Source organism: Cryptomeria japonica, chromosome 10 (assembly GCF_030272615.1).
Source record: "Cryptomeria japonica chromosome 10, Sugi_1.0, whole genome shotgun sequence".
Classification (NCBI taxonomy): Eukaryota; Viridiplantae; Streptophyta; class Pinopsida; order Cupressales; family Cupressaceae; genus Cryptomeria; species Cryptomeria japonica.
The window spans coordinates 388,914,061-388,933,923 of NC_081414.1; the positions used below are offsets into that span (position 1 = coordinate 388,914,061).

Sequence of the window (19,863 nt, forward strand, 5' to 3'; positions counted from 1 at the left end):
TCAATTGCTCCTATTGCCAAGACTGCAAATTCTTCAAAAATATTTTCTCAACTTGGAAGCTATCACAGTAACTCAAGAGATGAGTACCATTGATGCAATGGAAGAACTGGCATTCCAGATGAAGACTACCTCCTTACTTGAGTCATGGACATTGGCCATGAAAACTTTTATGCAGGACTTTAAATCTGTTTTTGAGAAATTTCATTCCTTATTGTCATGAACATTTACTCTATTTTTATTGTATAAGGAAACAGGGGTTACTTTGCTTTACTTTGTCCTTGTTGGCAAAGGGGGAGTAATGTACATTAAAATTTTGGTGAATGTTACCATTTCATGTACTTTCATGTTACCATTTTGGGGAGTAGTGTACATTGTAATCTTTGCAAAAGGAGTAGTGTATATGCCTAGGGGGGGTAATTTTGATTATGGTATATTTGTTGTAAAAACACTTAGATGTCAAAATTTTCCTAAGTGTTGCCATCAATGCCAAAGGGGGAGATTGTTGGCATTTTGATGATGTTTTGATTGTCATTGATGGACACACACTTTCTTGATGTATGAGTTATGCTCAACCGGTAATTGTTCCAACCGGTATTGTGTATTATTGAATGTATAGTCTTTAGACTATCGGTATTTTACAGAAAATGGTTTACCGGTCACAAATTGTATGAAGATCATAAGTGGTATGAAGACCCCTAGCAGTACGAGGATCCCAAGTGATTCGAGGAGCTCAAGCGGTATGAAGGAACCAAGCGGTAGTTAACTTTTGATCAGAACACTACGATCTACCAATCTTCGTTTTTGACAACCAGTAATCGGTATATTGTATTAACCGGTATTACTCTGTGATGAGTTACCAACCGGTATTACTATAATGTGTGATGAGTTATCATCCACCGACACTTTGGTGATGTTTTTGTGTCGTGTTACCAAATGTGTCTAGATGCATTGAACCTAGGAACTTTTAGTCCAATTCTATTGGACCAACATGAAATCAGTTTCCTTTATAAGGACATCATGTCTAGGGTTTGCATGTGAGATGTGTGATATGTGAGATATAGAATTGAAATGGTTATGTGCGATCATTAAAGAAAAGATTAGGTCTATGTGAAGAGATAGAGTGTGGAGATATTGAAGATTGAATTAATGCTGAAATGCATTAACAATGAGTTGTCAAGGATCTAACTAAGCATATTGTGCTATTGCCTAGATCATTTACTTGTTGATTACTAATATCTTCGACAAGTCTGAAACCCTTAACCGGGTAGGCCTAGCAAAGCCTTTGTAAATCCTCTAACAAGGTGGTTCACAACTGTGGATCTAAAATCCTTTAACAAGGTAGTCTTTAACAGGACTTATCTCCTAATAGAGATCTAGATTCCTAAAAGGATCTGTTCTGGTGAAGAACATTGTATGAACTTAACCGATCTGACCTTAACCGGTCTAGTTTCTATTCTGTAGATAGTTACTTGTGAGTTTCTGCTCACCATGGTTTTTCCCATTTGGGTTTCCACGTCAAATATCTTGTGTTATGGTGATTGTGCTCTTGGTTTGCATTTATCTTAACTAGTTTATTAGTGAATCTGCTGTACCGATTATCTGCTAAAATGTTTAAAATTTTGTTTACAGTATTTTTTGGTATACTAATTCATCCCCCCCTCTTAGTATTCATCACACTCCAATGAGAAATTGTAGGTGATTGAAGGTATTGTCATTGATGGTAACCTTACAATCCTATGGCAGCGACAGACACCGGCACAGGCAGCGGCAAAGATGTTTACCAGCACCATGGCCGACAAGATTTTGTTTTTTGTATTTTGTATTTAATTGTAAAATATTTTTGTAAACCGACAAGGCGAATTGTATTAAGACTCATATAAGTATGAGATCTTATAAATCATTTGTAAGAGGGGAGATATACATGGAATGAATATAATAGGCAGATGCGAATATTAAGGTAGACCTTGGAATAGGGTTTTGAAAGTTGTTGAGCTTAAAGCGGTACTAAACCTAGCATAGTAGATGTTGAACCAAAGCAGTACATGACATTGGATTTACATAATCCACTTTTGTAAGTTAGTGAGACTTCCCTTTTTGTAATTAAGCAGTGAGCTTTAGGCAGTTGGCCTTCCTGCATGTGCAGGCCCCTATTGTATCAGTAATATTCACTTATTGGCCAGTGAGCAAATATTGTGGGTCACAAATCCCACCGAGGTTTTTCCCACACCGGGTTTCCTCGTTAAAAATATTGTGTTATGGTGTGCTTTCTATGTTGTGTTTACTGATCTTATTTACTGCATTATTTCCGGTTTACCGGTACACTGTTTTGGCATGCAATTCAATTAATAAGTTTAGAAAATCCATTTACTGGTTAGATACTGATTCACCACCCACCCCCCCCCCCCTCTCAGTTACTTTGGGAATCCTAACAGTGAACTCAACTAGATACAAATCAATGATTGGTGGACTATTGTACTTAACTCAAACCAGACCGGATATAATGAATGTTGCCTGCATTGCTTCTAGATTTCAGTCTGATCCAAGAGAAAATCATGAAATTACTGTTAAAAGGATATTCTGATATTTGAAAGGAACAACAGATTATGGGTTATGGTATCCAAAGAATGATGATTTCAGATTATGTGCCTATACAGACTCAGATTGGGTGGGAGATGTTGATGACCGGAAGAGTACTATAGGTGGTGTATTCTTTCTTGGGAAGAAATTAGTCTCATGGCTTAGCAAAAAACAATCATGCACTTCATTATCTACTGTTGAAGTTGAATATGTAGTTGTTGCAACAAATTATACTTAGATCTTATGGATGAAGCAAATGTTGGAGGATATAAGGGTAATTTATGATGAGCCTATTCTTATTCACTATGATAATATAGCTTCTATTGATATGTCAAAGAATCTGGTATTTCATTCCAAATCAAAACACATATCTATAAGACATAATTTCTTGAAAGAAAAGGTTGAGCAAAGGAAGTCAGATTTGTATATGTGCCCACTTAGGAACAGATTGCAGATATTCTAACAAAACCATTGCCTAAAGATACTTTTGAATATCCCAGAAATCAATTGGGGGTCACCACCCCTCTAGAAGAGACTTAGAGATGCATAGATGCATCAATCCGGTGAGCTTATTAGAAATATCTTATGATCCGGGTTGATGAGATGGTGCTACTACTCAGGGGGTATAGTTAGCTGATTGGTCCAATACCTTGGCATCAACCCTTCAGCATTGATGTCAAAGGGGGAGAGATGTCCATATGAAAAACATAAAAACATATTCCAGCATGGGGGAGAGAGCTTCTTAGAGATTGTTGTCATTCCTTAGCACTTGGATGTTTTTCACATTCAGTGTTGCCATCAATGTGAAAGGTGGAGATTGTTGGCAATATGCAGGAATTGGTTATGTGTTATCATTGATGTCAATATTGCTCTGGTTGGTTGTTGCACTGCTCCGGTTGGTTGTTGACCTGCTCCGGTTGGACATGGTTTTGGTAGAGGTTATCAGCGATTCTGCTCTAGTATGTTCAAATTGTTGGATTCAGTTTTGGAAGGATATCCATGATGATTATATGTATGTCATATTTAGTTGGTTCATGATTTGGTGCTCTCAAAGCTATTGATTATGTTCTAGACTACCGGTTGATGTTCTTGATCCCGGTTGGTGATATTTGATGAAATGGTTAAGTGGTTTTGATGCGGCTTCTAGAAATGGTTCTTAACGTGCTAAAAATGTTCTTGATCATGTCCCAATTGTTTGGTGGCTTCTCATTGGCTAGCGTGAATATTTGGTGATCCTATTTGGTTCTAGTAGGATATTATGTTATTGACACTGAGGGTTTTTCCCGGTTGATGTAACATGTTGCGGTTGATCTTAGCGGGATTTTTCGGTGGATGTAATTGTTTAGTAATTTTAATAAGGTCCATGCTATGTAATGTAAATCATAATATTTGTCTGATGGTCGATCTTTTTATCGTGTAATGTAATCTTTGTAATTATGAGTTGAGGTTTGAGGGTTTAGTCGACCTTGTTATCAAGGTTGATGATTTGTATATAGGAGATATGCTTATATAATTTTGGAGTTGTTATTTTTGTCTAGATTATCAGAGAGAGGTAAATGTGCGAGCAAGGATATATCATTCAGTGAAGTGTTGTGGAGAGTTTGGTGTTGCAGGGCAGACAAATATGCTTAACTAGAACTGTAACCAAGCATTAGGAGATGCTATTTGCATAGTTCATTTCCTCTGGATTGTAGTCCAATGAGTATGTAAGTCAGTGAGACCTCCCTTTTGTGTTAAGGAGTGTCCTCTAGGTGGTTGGCTTGATTGCAAGTGCAATCCCCATTGTAATATTTTCACATACTGCTGCAGAAGTATTATCTGATTATGGGTAGGGTTTCCCACTGTGGTTTTTCCCTTCATCGGGTTTTCCACATCAAAATATTGGTGTTGTGTGTTGTGTACTCTCATGCTTTATCTTCCACAATGTTGTTTTCATTTTGCTCTGATAGAAAGTTTATAATCTGCAATAATTGTTTAACTTGTGGAAAATTAATTCACCCCCCCCCCCCCCGCCTCTCAGTTTTCCTTCGGTTTATTCTAACAATTGGTATCAGAGCATTATAACAACTATACCAAATAATTCTAACATTCTTGTTGGTGTTTCCTAATTGTGTCCTATTTGTTTTGATGATCTACATTGATCGATGTGCATGGTTTTGATGTTTTGTTTATCTGGTGGTGATGTTCATGCTATATGAGACCTATTTGGTAGTGTAGCATGTTGCGGTTGATCTTGGAGTTGATTCTGGTGGTGTTGCATGTTTGAGAATTTGGTTTAGGTCCATGTTATGTCATGTATATCATTATATTGGTCCGGTGGTTGATCTTTGTATCATGTGATGTAATTTTGTAATTGAGAGTTAAGGGTTTGGTTGAGCTTGTTGTCAAGGTTGATGATCAGTATATATAGGTGATAAAGTCGTTTAAATTAAGAAATCAATGAAGTGTTTGCATTATCAAGGAATGGTGAAGGTGCGAACAAGCGAATACATCCTTCGGCATTGTGATTGAGCAAAGATTGAAGTGTTGCAGAGAAGACAAATGTGCTTAATCAGAACTGTCATCAAGCATTTGCAGATGTTATTCTTTCAGTTCATTTGATTCTGGATTGTTGTCTGAATATTTTGTAAGTCAGTGAGACTTTCTTGTAAGGTAGTGAACCTTCCCTGAGGGTTGTAGCCTTTCGAGTTATTGTATTTTGAGCAGTGAGCCTTAATGCATGTGCATTCCCCATTGTAATTATTTTCACATACTACTACAGAGTACCATCTTATTGTGGGTAGGTTCCCACTGCGTTTTTTCCCTTAACTGGGTTTTCCACATCAAAATCCTGGTGTTGTGTGTTGTTTTATCAATTTATTTATCTTTGTTATTGCTACAATTAATCAGATTTGCATTTGAGGTTAAGTTTACTAAACTGGTGAAAATTGATTCACCCCCCCCCCCTATCTTAGTTTTCCATCATTGTTGTTGCCAACAAAATATAGAATCTCACAACTAGAAATAATCAATGCCACAACACCTGGAGAACACAAATATGTTTCAGACCACAGAAACATCATATCCATAATACCACAACCATATCCAATAAAGATAATAACAACATTCAACACCAATAATAGATTTCATACCCAAGCACTTTCAGAACAACCAATAGAACAACTGCAACATCAACAACACAACAAGATAACTTTGCACCACAGACATTTTGAACCATAGACATTTCAGACCAATCCAGAACAAAAAGTTTGACATCAATGACAACCACAACAACACATCAATGCATACTTCCAACAATATCCCCCTTTGTCATCGATGGCAACACTTGGCGACACTTGCTCCTCAAAGAAGAATAATACTGCTCAATATCTCTCCAAATATATACATCACATTTTTGCACTATCTCTCTCAATCTCAACATATCAAACCTGCTCAATCTCTCCCTTTTCCAGAACTTACTCAATCTCTCCCCCTTTTCCATCAAGGACAAAGGTCACAACAACACTACGCACACCACTACTCCCCCTGGGAGAAGTCACAAAATCAATCCAAGAAAATAAATACGCATGAAAGCTCCCCCTGGAAAGATGCATCCCCATAATGCACCTAGCTAGAAGGAGGGGCAATGATCCCAAGCTTCTCTCAAAAAAACTCAAATGTATCCTTTCCCAATGCCTTAGTGAAAATATCTACAACCTGCTCTTTCGTAGAAATGTATTCCAATCAAACTTCCTTCTCAACAACTTTCTCCCTTAAATAATGATATTTGATTAAAATATGCTATGTTATCGAATGCATAACTGGATTCTTTAAAATGTTTATTGCACTAGTATTATCACACATAATTGGAATTGCTTCATCATATGCTACCTTGATATCATTAAGTGTTTATCTCATCCACACTACCTGAGTACAACAAGATGTCACTGCAATATGCTTTGCTTCAACAGTAGATAGGGAAATTAAATATTGTTTCTTACTGAACCAGGAGAACAATTTGTCCCCTAAAAATAATGCACCACCACTAGTACTCTTTTGGTCATCAACACTTCTAGCCCAATCTGCATTAGTATAGGCTTTCAACATAAAATCTCCTTTTTTGTACCAAAGTCCATAATCCACAATACCTTTTAAGTATCTAAAATTTCTCTTTACAACTTGCTCATGTTTTACCTTCAAATTTTCCCAAGATCTAGCTACCAGACAAATAGCCTGCACGATATCTGGTTTGGATGTAGACAGATACAACAATCCACCAATAATCGAACTATAATTATTTTGTTCAACTTTTGGAGACTCATCATCTTTATGCAATTTGCATCCAATGGTTAAAGGAGTTCTAACCAGTTTGCAATTATCAAAACCAAACTTCTTCAACATTTCCTTCACATATTTGTTCTAAGAAATAAAATTTTATCTTCTGATTGAATGACTTGCAACCCAAGAAAGAAATTAACTTACCAATCATTGATGTTTCAAATTCATTCTGCATCTCCTTACCAAATTCTTTACATAAAATATCATCTCAAATATAATTTCATCAACATAAACTATAACAATTAACAACTGATCTCCATCAATATTGAAATAAAGATTATTGTCTGTTGTACCTTTCTTAAAATTTTGTTGAAGTAAATACCTATCCAACCTTGCATACCAGGCTTTGGGTGCATATTTAAGTCCATACAATGCCTTCTTTAGTCTACATACCATATCCAAATCTTCTATCAATCTGAACCCATTCAGTTGCTCAATGTAAACTTCTTCTAGATCCCCATTCAAAAAGGTTGATTTGACATCCATCTGATAGACTTTAAATTTATTGTAAGCAAAACATGCAAGAAACATACAAATAGCTTCCATTGTTTCTACCGGAGTAGAAGTTTCTTCAAAGTCTATACCTTCCACTTGAGAATATCCTTACATGCTAACCTTGCTTTATTCCTTGTCGCATGTCCTTGCTCATTCAACTTGTTCTTGAATACCCACTTAGTTCCTATTATATTCTTGTCCATCGGTCTAGGTACCAGCTCCCAAGCCTTCTTTTCTAATTTGATTTAGTTCTTCTTCCATTGCTTTTACCCAACTCTCATCTTTGCTTTCTTCCTCACAAGTCTTTGGTTTTGTCATAGATAAAAAATAGTAATTAGCTTGATCTTGAGCTTCTGCAATCTTCCTACTAGTCTGAACACCTTTTGTCTTATCTCCAATTATCTGATTCTCTGAATGATGCTTCTGAACATACTTAGCAGAAACTTTCTCTGAATTCTCCTCTTCTTCTTCTTCTTCTTCTTCATTATTAGTTTCCTTCTCTTTGTTTTCTTCCAGATCATTTGTCTTCTCTAGAACAACTAGAACAATCTCAATACTAGTCTTAGTATTAGGTTCATTCTGATTCCATTCTTCGCATGCTTTCACATTTGTATTTTCTACCATTAAGCCTTGCTATTTGTAGCATATCCCAGAAAGATTCCTTCATTTGCTCTAGAATCAAATTTTCCAAGATTTTTATCTTCATCTCTTTTGATATAACATTTGCTTCCAAAGATATTAAAATAATTCACAGTGGGAGGTCTACCATTCCACAGTTCATAAAGTGTTTTGGTATGGTTTACTCAGATCTACACCCTATTAAGAAGATACATTGCAGTATGAATTTCTCCTTTCCAATACACATTAGCCAAATTAGCATCTTTTAACAAAGTCCTAGCCATCTTCAATAGCAGTTCTATTTTTCCTTTTCACAACACCATTCTGCTAAGGAGTCCTCGGAACAAAAAAATGTCTTATGATCCTATGAATTTCACAAAAAATATCAAACTCCCATGAAGTAAATTCTCCTCCTCTATTTGATCTTAAGCACTTAATCTTAGCATCTACTTAATTCTTAACCATGGATTCAAAAATTTTAAATTTATCAAAAGCCTCAGATTTGTCCTTTAAAAATGTAACCCAAGTCATTCTAGATAATTCATCAATGAGTAACATGAAATACCTTTCTCTATTTAAACCTCTTGTCCTTGTAGGTCCACATAAGTATGTATGAATCAACTCCAAGGTTTCATAGTAGAATATTCCTTTTTCTTGAATCTTCTCTTTATTTGCTTTCCCAATTGACATTCTCTGCACATAGTATTAGTAGGCTTCACAAGTATAGGTAAATCTCTAACTACATTAGATCTACAAATCTTAATCATGTTATCAAAATTGACATGTCCCATTCTCTTGTGTCATAACCAACATTCATTACTTTGTGTTAGAAAACACTTACTCTCCTCTCTATCCTTTATATAATATGCATTTCCACCTATTCTATCTCCTTTTGCAACTCTTTTACCAGTCTTCTCCTTTATGATCACACATCTGGTGCTACTAAACAAAAATTCATTACCATTTTCTATACATTTGACTAACACTTAATAAACTATGTTTTAATCCTTCAACATAATAAACATCATCACTCTTATGCTTACCAACATAGAAATGCTTCCAATACCTCATATAGTTGCACCATCTTCTCTAGCAAACTTCACTGGTCCTCCATCAAACCTCTTGAGATTAACAAACTTGTCTTTATCACCGGTCATATGATTTGAACATCTGAAGTCTATAATCCATGTACTCGATTATATCTTAGCATGCAATGCAGTCTTAACTAATTTCTCTTCTTTTCGTTTCTCCAAAGCATTCTCCTTATCTTCAATTGCTAGAAACGAGGATTCTTTATTCAAATCATCATCAAATTCACCTTTTGATGTATGTTCCTCAATAGAACATAAGCCCTTCTTCTGTATTCTATTAAAATTGTGTCTCTTAAACTTGTTCTTCTTCTCATCAACATCCGGTTTCTTATAATCTTCTATGTAAGTGCTATTAGAAGCATAATGTCCAATTCTACCACAAGAAAAAAATTTAAGAGATAGCTTACCTTTGTATTTTCCAATGCCTCACTGCAATCTTCTCACAAAATTTTCTTTAGCTTCATCTAGATCTCCACTACATTCTAGAACATCAAGTTGTGAAACATTAAATGTTGCTTCTCTTTTTTCTCTCTTCTCTTGCTCCATTTTTGAAATCTCATAGGCTACTAAGGTACCAATATGCTGATCAATAGTATATTTACTCAAATTATTTCTCTCTTGTATAGCACATCTCTGCGGCTTGTAGGAATTAGGCAAAATCAACAAGATCTTATGAACAACATCACATTCTTCCAAATGTTCATCAGACTCTCTAATGCCATCAACAAGACCAATCACTCTATGAATGTAGTTCTCAATGCTTTTATCTTCTAGCATTCTCAAGTACTCATACTTCTGCTTTAAATTCATCAGCCTAACCTTCTTTGTCTTGAATCTCCTTCATATGCCAAACACAACTTTTCCCATACAACTTTTGCTTCCTTCAATCCCTTTACTCTTCCAAACACCAAACCACTTATACAATTGGGGATCATCACTCTAGCCTTTGCATTAGCCTCCTTCAACTTTATCTCATTTGTTGTTTGAGCACCACCCTGTGAATGTGTATATCTGATCTGAATGATTTCCCAAATTCCATATTGCAATGTCTTCAAATGCAACTCCATTATCCCCTTCCAGTACAAAAAATGTATACCATCAAAGATAGGAAATTTGTAATGCACATCTTGCACCATACCGGATCCACCTCAAGCAGTTAAGCTTACTCAAGAGGAACCTTCCTCTAATACTAATTGTTGAACCCAAGGCAAGACTAAGAGGGGGGAGAATCAATCCAAAACAAAAAAATTAAATGCAACACATAAACAATTAAACTTCAATACACATGAACACTAAGATTTATACATGGAAAACCCAAACAGGGAAAAACCACGGTGAGCACCTGCCCACAAAAATATATCCACTATGTATATTATATTACAAAGAAAAGAGCTAACTACTCTGGACTTGCACACCAAGGCTAACTGCTCATGGGGCAAGATACAAAAGAGGACTTGCAAAACCTGAAGTTAACTGCACTCAAGGCAAGATACAAAAATAATATGAAAAGAAGGATCTCCTAATCATGAAGTCATCCTTGAACTCTGCATCAGGCAACCAACATCAACACACACAACTTTGATCTCAATTGCCAATACTCTATCTCAAATCTATGTTACAGTTTCAACACAACTTGCTATCATTCGAATGTAACTCTTCTTCTCGACTCTTCACCAAACCTCACTAATTATCTTTGCATCATACATCTACACTCCAAACCTCATCATTATCATCAGCATACACTTAACTCAATCACTCTCATCCTTATATACAAGATAGATAATCAAAACTTAAACCAAGTCGACCTGAATAAAGATACACTTTCTAAACAAAAAATACACACATTGATCCATTCCAGGAGAAAGAGGGAACCAAAACACATCTTCCAAAGATCAATCCATCGATCCATAATCACTGGAACATAACCAATAGCATTTCCACATGCTACACATCCATATAAGCAATTAATAGTCAACAACATACTCTCCAATGCACATAACTCAAATCCAAATCTTTGTATGCTACGATGAGACCCGTAACATATCAAACACACTTCCACAAATCATATCCAGACCTAAGAATGGGTCAAACATAGAATCTCACAACCAACAACAATTAATGCCACAACACCCAGAGCACACAAAGATGTTTCTGGACCACAGAACCATCATATCCATAATACCACAACTATATCCGATTAAGATAATAACAACACTCAACACCAGCAACAAATTTTGGACCCAAGCCTTCTAGAACAACTGCAACATCAACAGCACAACAAGATAATCTTGCACCACGGACATTCCAAACCATAGACATTCTAAACCAATTTGGAACAAGAAGTTTGACATCAATGACAACCGCAAAAACACATCAACACATACTTCCAACATTGTGTTCATCTCTCTCACTCTTCTTGTTGTCTTCTAAGCAATCTAATCTTATCTTATTTTCTAGATGCTCTACCTCAAGTCTTCCAACTTGAAGAAGGCAATTCTAATTCTAAAATATAAGCATGGCATCCTTGAGATTGCTTGATCCTCCAACTTGTTGTTTATTTTCCCACATTAACATTTTATATTCCATCTATGGGTGTCCACAAAAAAGTATTTAGTGAGGGTGCTCTAAGATTTAAAGACCTCCTAAACCACTCTCATGTTGTGTATTATCAAATTCAACACCTCTATCATCTCTTGCTAAGACGTAGGTTTCATCTCAAGGATATCATGAGTCTAGGTTTTGGTGCCATTCCCCTTGCTATCTCTACTCTTATTTTTATCTTAAGTAGTAGCACAACCCTCTCCAATGATATTTTCCTATGCTTGACATTTATTTTTGTTACTCTTACCTCTATTCGATTTGATAACTCTTGTTCCCATACTAAGTCATTCATTCCTTTTTAGATACCATTGTTATGTTTTTGTAAATTTCTTGTTGAATTCATATTCTATTATATGATCTAGCTTTTATAAGTCTGCTCATCTTTGTGTGTGTTCTATCTTATCCTGAAGCATAATTCAAGATTTTAAATTCCTTCTAAATTGCTATAAAATTCTCTATTATTTTTTATTGGTAAATGAATGGTTAGGAATTGTTCAAAATCATTCATTATAGAATTCTACACTATCTTGCATTCCTAACTTATAGAGTCAAATGTCAAGGAATAAACTAAATCCAGCATTATTATAAAAAACCACATCTTCATAATCAATTTTGTGTGTAATGATTCAAATATGTAACATAACATTATTTTGTCATTTAGCTTTATGGATAGCTATCTCATTATTTTGCATTACTCATATTGAGTATTTCGTATAGTCTTATTAACAAATATAAAAATTAATACAAAAAGACATTTGTTTATTAGCGAACTACAAAATGTGAAACCTTTTTAGTTAATATATACCTTAACCACCATGCATAAGAACTAAATTAAATACATTCAAATATTTCTTTATTTTAAAACCTTCATCAACGCTTGAAAAAAAATAGGTACCTTAAGATTTTTGAATTAGTATGATCTTATTTAAAATATTTTGAATTTGATTGATTTTATAAATTTAATGCTATAAATATTAATGATTTTCCCACCATTTACTAGTTACTATTTTTTTCATCCTACTAAATACGGTTTTGGTGGCCTACAATGGCAGAAAACCCAAGTCAATGCAGCAAGTAGTACTGAAAGCTCTCAAAGTTGTAAGCCATAACTACTTTTGCCTTTTACAGCTAAGTTGTAACGCACAACTCTCTACTCTTTTACAGTCATAAAATTGCCAACTTAGAATTGAACAGCAAATATCAGACTTTCCATATATACCATTTTAAGACCATGTTCAGTGCAGAGAAGAGACAGTTAAAAACCAATCTCAAATGCGTTACTCAGCACTGTACATAAAAAATAAAAGCGTGTGAGAAAAAACAGTGTAGCAGGCCTTGTTATTAATGGCTAAGTAAAAGAAAGAGTCGTTATCAGAAACAGTGAAATGGAGATGAGATCTCATGGCGTAATTAATGCAGACAACTTACGATAGCGACTACCCACTTTGGGCGGCGTCGGATTGACCGCTCTCTGTCACATCATTTCGGTTTCCCAATTTGACAATGCAATATAAAATTTCTCACAGATTTGCACGTTTTCTCCAAATAAAATGAATCCACTTTCATATTAGTACAGATAAAAATAATAATAATAATAATAATACGCGGGGCAATGTCAAAGATCGACCCCGTCTGCCGGAACTTCTGCTGTGTGATGTATTTGTTCAAAATTTGAGTCACAGAAATAAGAAAAAACAAACAAGAAAAGAAGGGATTTGGGCATGGCAATCCCGGAGTTTTTTTCTTTCTCCGGGCCATCTCCATTCCTTTTTTTATTCTTTTCATTTCTTGCCAGAAGCTCACTCACTGCAAACAGTTATTTTTTTTCCGTTACAACAAACAAGCCAAGCGGTGCAGCAGAGAAAACGCTGCGCCGCAGTGCAGTAAAACTAATAAATATTCTCCGCCAAAGAAACAGCTACAAAATTTCCCCGGCATGGGGAAGGAAGAGAACATTCATGTAATGAAATTTGAAGATCAAAATTGCATGCAATCCAGGTCCAGTAAGTTGAGATCATCGTCACCCTCGAACAAATTTAACAAATCGAAATCCTCGCTGTCGATGCCGTTCGCCGGGATGAACTCCTCCTCGAACGACAAATCCCCGAATTGGTCATTGAAAAGATAATCTGAAGCATCCAAGCGCGGAATAATGCCTGGTTGTTCCCCGGCCATTGGAATGTCCTGCGACTCACAGTAATCCTCAACGCTCAAGATCCCCCCTGCATCCTCTGGCGGAGGCAAACAGGTTTCGAATCCCTCCCCCAGGCTCAGGAACTCAGGGCTGTCAAAGAACAGATTGCAATCAAGAAAGGAATCGAAACTCGTCGGCAAATCCAGATTTCCAAAGCTGCCGTCGCCCTGATCCTGACAAGGAACTCCGGGCTGTGGCTTCTTGAGCGAAACGGAAGAGGAGGCATGGAATCTTAGCACAGATGTTGGGGAAGAAATGAGCAAGCACTCCTCCGCAGAGGAAGATTCTTCGTCATAGCAGCTCGACACAACGCTCGATTCCGCAACCTCCTCCCATGTCCGCTTCTGCAATAACCTCGTTCCAACAGAATCGGAATCCTCACCCTGCTTTGCGCCACCAGAATCCGGTGGCGGCTCAGAAGCGGCAGAGACGGAGGTGGAGGCGGAAAAGTTGGTGGCGGCTTCGGGGCCGCGGAGCTGGCGAGCGGCGGAATCATAGGCCAAGGCGGCTTCTTCGGCGGTGTCGAAAGTTCCGAGCCACAACCGAACTCTTCTGCCCGGGTCCCTGATCTCTGCAGCCCATTTTCCCCAAGGCCTCTGCCTCACGCCCTTAAACTTCTTTATCCGTCTCACAGAATCAGATTCTTCAACAAAATCATCCTTCTTAACAACTTTTCCCGCCCCTTTGCTCTGAATCTTTCTCAAAGCCCATGCATTTCCGTTGCTCGGATTGGTTGTTGCCCTAGACGGTTTCGACCTAACGGACTTGCTCCTCCACCCAAACTCATTCTCATTTTCAGAGCAACTCGGCGAGCAATCCGGCAATTGAATATTGATCTCCTCAATATGCCTCTTCACCCTCCCAGAAAATATGCACTCACCAGAACCAGAACCAGAACCAGAACCAGAACCAGAACCCCTTGCTCGGTCTTCCTCATCATCATCAGAAGAATCAGTTGCATCGGGGTCAGTAGTAATCACTCGGATTCTCTTAGGCATCAATTTCACATCAAAATCCCCCCTTTTCTCCTCATATTTCTTAACACTCACGCTCTTATACTCCACAACTCTCTTCGCCGCCATAATTCCAGAGCTCCCATTGCCTCTCCACATTTGCAGGCCGGCCATTTCTGCATTTCTTTCAACTCAGACTAAAACTAAACTTCCATCGCGCACCGTCATATACCTGCGGCGAGCAAGAAAGACACAGACCAACGCCCGCCGACGAAGGGGAAAAACAATAAAAAAATTTCCCAAGACCAGACACGGTGCAAGAAAAGAAAAAAAGAAAAAAGGAAAAAAAAAAGGCGGAGATCAATGTGAAAGCGGCGAGTGGGCCAGAACAGAGTTCAAAACTCTCTACAAACAAGAGCAGAAGCAAAGATAAAAGAAATACAAATATATATAATGGGTATGGCAGAGTAGCAGAGTCACCGGCCGGGCCGCATTATATACATAAAACACGGCCGATGGACGAAACGACCCACCCCGCGTCCCGACCAAGAAAGGTGGCCACCACTACAACTTACTAAACCCCCCAAAAAATACGAATACACCGTACCGTTCAATTGCCAGCCTGGCATCTTTTCCGATTATGAAAATCCCCGTTCCGGGATGACGTGGCAGGCCAGGCTCAACGAACCAGTTTTACCGGTTACCAGTTACCTTTCTACTTGGCCTTTCAAATATTATCGGCGCAATTACCGGATGGGGAATGGGATGGCACTGGCAGCATCTGGTGACAGCGACCTGTGGTGGTGTGTAACGGCGTTTGGGTTCTTACCTGCTGTAAGAGTAACGGCGTTTGTTTGGGGATTTTTTTTTTTACATCGACGAATGAGCCGCGTCACATGCAATGCAAATGCAATCGTTATCGTTCTTTTTTAACCCCCGGGCTAAAAATGTCTTCGACTGGGCGGTCAACCTGGAAACCGGTCAAATTATGAGCCTCACGTGTCAGGGTCATTGAGTTACAGCCAATTGCACCACACTTTTACCGCATGGATTACTGTGTTGAGACAGTTAATTAAGACTTGTCTCTATACTCTTGAGTATTTTGCAAATTTTATTTTTCTTCTCACTGCACAAGGTGTCTGCTATGCTATGGACATCAACTTCACTCCTATTCCTATCTTAATCAATCTATAATTTTACTATTGCATTTCTTTTTCCTTCTTTGCTTTGCTTTCCTTCTTTGCTTTGCTTTCAAGTTTAGATTTTTGCATGTTTGTAATTAGGTAGATTTTTTTTTTTTCCCTTCTTTGCTTTGCTTTAAGTTTAGATTTTTGCATGTTTGTAATTAGGTAGATTTTTTTTTTTCCCCTTCTTTGCTTCGCTTTAAGTTTAGATTTTTGCATTTTTGTAAGTAGGTAGAATTTTTTATTTTTTTATTTTTTATTTTTTCTCGAGGTGTTTAGGTCACATGGAAATTGTAAAGTTTTAAACTATTGAATTGTTTTAGAATGAAGTAGAAGTAATTTAGTTAAAAAGTTTTGTCTAGTGGAAGATCAAGAATCATTTGCATTTGTGTCTTGGACAATATATAGAAATGTCACAATCAAGAGTCATTTAGTTAAGAAATGGCATCACCTACACCAAGTAGTAGGGACATGATAGAATTAGTGTCATCGTCACCTTTGGCTATAGAGGATCGACTATAAGACTCATTAGTCTTTTCATAAATATTAAATTGTTTTAGATTAAGTGTAAGTCATTCACTTAAAAGGTTTTATTTGGTGGAGGATCAAGAGTCAAATACATATCTTGTTTGTACAATAAGAGGTAGAAGCACCCACCCATTAGTCTTTTCATATAGTGAAGGAGTTAGTCGTGTCTACTCAAAGGATGAGCCAAAAGAATGTAAAAGAAAATAAATGAAACTAATCAATGATTAATGATTTAATTCCTTCATTTTATCACTTTTCAATCAAAATGTCACTTTCATAATTTTTTTCAATTCCTTAATTTTTTTTCGTTTTATAGATGTGAGAAGATCATCTTCAATTTTCTGATGTGAGGAGGTCATCTTCAATTCCAATGGTTTGGACTTCGACATCTCTAAGATTTGCAACTCGAATTCTTCACAGTTCCAAATAAATGAAAACAAATCAATGAAACTAATCAATGATTAATGACTCGATTCCTTCATTGTATCACTTTTCAATCAAAATGTCACTTTCATAAATTAAAATGAAATAGAAGTGCTTGTCAATTTTTTGTTTTCATAAAGAGAAACACAAAATGGTTTAGGATTTTCATTACTAATTACACAAGTTGTAGCAAGGTTGGTTGAAGCAAGGTGTTAAGAATTATCAAGGACATTTTAAGAGTTGATTTAGGTTGGCTTCTTTGATATATTGGACCAACTTTTCAAGTTTTCCAAGATTATACTTCTAAGCATTTAGTTTAGAAAATTCAAATCTTAGTTTTTCAATGGCCAATAATAATTTGAGGAAGGATTGTGTGAGTTAGTAGCAAATCGACATTGGAGTTTCTTTGATGAATAACTTGAGTTCCTTGTGTAAATCACAAAGTTTTGAGGAATACTACAAGAAGAAGATATTTAATTATTAGCAAACTACATGAAAAATTGTGAAACCTTTATATTTGCAGTATATCTTGGCTGCTAAAATCACATTTCCTTCTCTTTCACTCTTTGAACTTCCTTATGTTTCTTAATGTCTTTCTTTTTTTCTACCTTCTTATCTTGTTCCTTCTTAAATTTAAGATTTTGGGCTATTGTAAAAACAACAGAATGTTAACTAGTCATTTTCTACACATCATCTTCGCATTCATTAGAATGAGAATCATGTTTTGACAAGGCAATAGTATATATTCTTATGCTCTCTTTATTATCTTGATGATGGATCACAAAATGTGATTCGAAACGTTGATGCAAAAATTCTTGAACACAATCCAATTCAGAACCAACAACAATAATAGTATATATTCACCAACTAAATCTTGGTTTTTAATTTCCAAAGAAGTTACATCTTCTAAAACTTTAGTAATGGTGCACATTTGCATCATTTAACTCATTTCTAGACAAATTACATGGTCATTTACTTAGTAAAATCACGCGTCATATTATTCATCGAGGTAATAGATAGCAGTGCTTTAGAGGCAAGCTTTGATTTAATGTTGGCAGCTACTTACAATTATTAAAATAGAATGAAATTCCTTATAAAAACATCATGGTAAAGATGGGGTTCCTAAATCATTTGTGAAAGTTGTATCTTAATGAAAATCTTTTCACTAGTTAGTTTAATGGAGAAATGGGTTTGATGGAATAAAAGACTCCAGTTTTTTCATTTTCTAAATGTGAAAAGATGATCTTCATTTTTTTAGATTTGAAGAGATCATAGTCAATTTCAATGGTTTGAACTTGGATTCTCTAAGATTTGCTACTTGAAATCTTCTAACAAATAAAACTAACATATAGAAATATGAAATTCATAAAAAATCATTTTGTACATCTTTTTTTCAACTATATACATGAAAAAAATAAAACATATTGATGTTTTAACTATTTCAAAGATCTCTTCAAATTTCATAAATTCGTCTTTATGTCAGGGCCAATTAATTATTGAACCTTACAAAAAGTTGTCAAAAGCTACTCTACAACACCATCATATAAAGTTTGAACAAAAAGTATATAACTATTGCATCCTCATATTACGTACCCAAAGATTTTGGTTACAAAAGTGAGAATGATAATCTACATTGAATTATGAACTAAATATTCCCTTTACAACTTTCTCTTTTGTGAAACCATGAACGAAAAAAAGAAGTTAGTTAGAACCTAAAAATTAGTGAAAGGTAATGAGAAAGGGATCCCCCATGCAAACATTCCTAGTGACAACTTTACAAGGGTTCCGTGGTCACAACGGAGAGTGCAAACATTCTTACTTACCTAGTCAAACAACATCATCATCATCACTAAGGAGTAAAACAACATGAATACATCGTTAAGAAATCGCGTCTACCTATTTTCACAACCAACATTCAAAGTCTTTTTTTTCGTTTCCATCTCATTTATGTTTATTAAAATTAGAGCCTATAACCATATAAAAAGATTATCTTTGTTTCCATATCATTTATGTTTTATTAAAATTACAGCCTAAAAGCATATAAAAAGATTTGTCTTTATCAAACATGGTACACTTCACCTTGATTATACTAAGCCACGAGCCATCTAACCAGTATGCACTTACCAATACAAAGTAGAGTATAACACATAGCATGGTATAAACAAGTTAGACAAAATATGATATGTGACATCAATCAATGTTGGAGTTCAATTCTTATCAGCTTGGGGAAGAGGTGGCATTGAGAATAGCAAATGTGTGGCAGTTCATACCCTCTCAAGGATATTTTAATGAACATGGCCACTTGATTAGCATTCTTGAATTAGGTTAGCTAATAGTTTTATAGGGGCTTGTTTAGAGAAATGTCAATTTATTTAACTAAATTTAGAAATTAACTAAAGAAAATAAGAATATGTTTCGCGTCTTCGGTGTTAAGTCTTTTTATTATCTTCATATAAAATATAAGTATTATAAAATGTAATGTATGTTTCATAGTAAAGTTACTTATTCAAAATGAAAGATTCACAATTATAATCTAAATATATAAGATTATTATCATCCATGTTCAAAGTATGTGAATCTAAAGAGGATGAAGAAATACTTTCATTCAATGAAGTCATAAAAACTCAAGGGGATTAAATTGCTTAATTTAAAGGGAAAATGACATTGGGACAAAAAAAAATATAAAAGAAGCTTTTGGTGGAGATAACGTAGGAATTTAAAAAAATAAGGTAAGAAGGGGAAGCCCAAATATAAGTTTTGGTGATATGTAAATTGTAATAATTAGTACGTTTGATAATTCATCACTTACACATTTATAATGAGGATAATAAAGACAATATTTAACTAAATATAGTTATAATCAAGAATTGCATGAAATTGAG

At 35.7% G+C, this 19,863-nt stretch overlaps 1 protein-coding gene across 1 annotated transcript; it reads right to left on the reverse strand.

The window, feature by feature from the left end:
* Window positions 1-13,245: 13,245 nt before the first annotated feature.
* On the reverse strand, window positions 13,246-15,365 carry LOC131038577 (ethylene-responsive transcription factor CRF5). Its single transcript, XM_057971068.2, has one exon. It carries the CDS (start codon window positions 15,018-15,020, stop codon window positions 13,677-13,679), a length of 1,344 nt encoding a protein of 447 aa, XP_057827051.2. The 5' UTR covers window positions 15,021-15,365; the 3' UTR covers window positions 13,246-13,676.
* Between the last annotated feature and the right edge of the window lie 4,498 nt (window positions 15,366-19,863).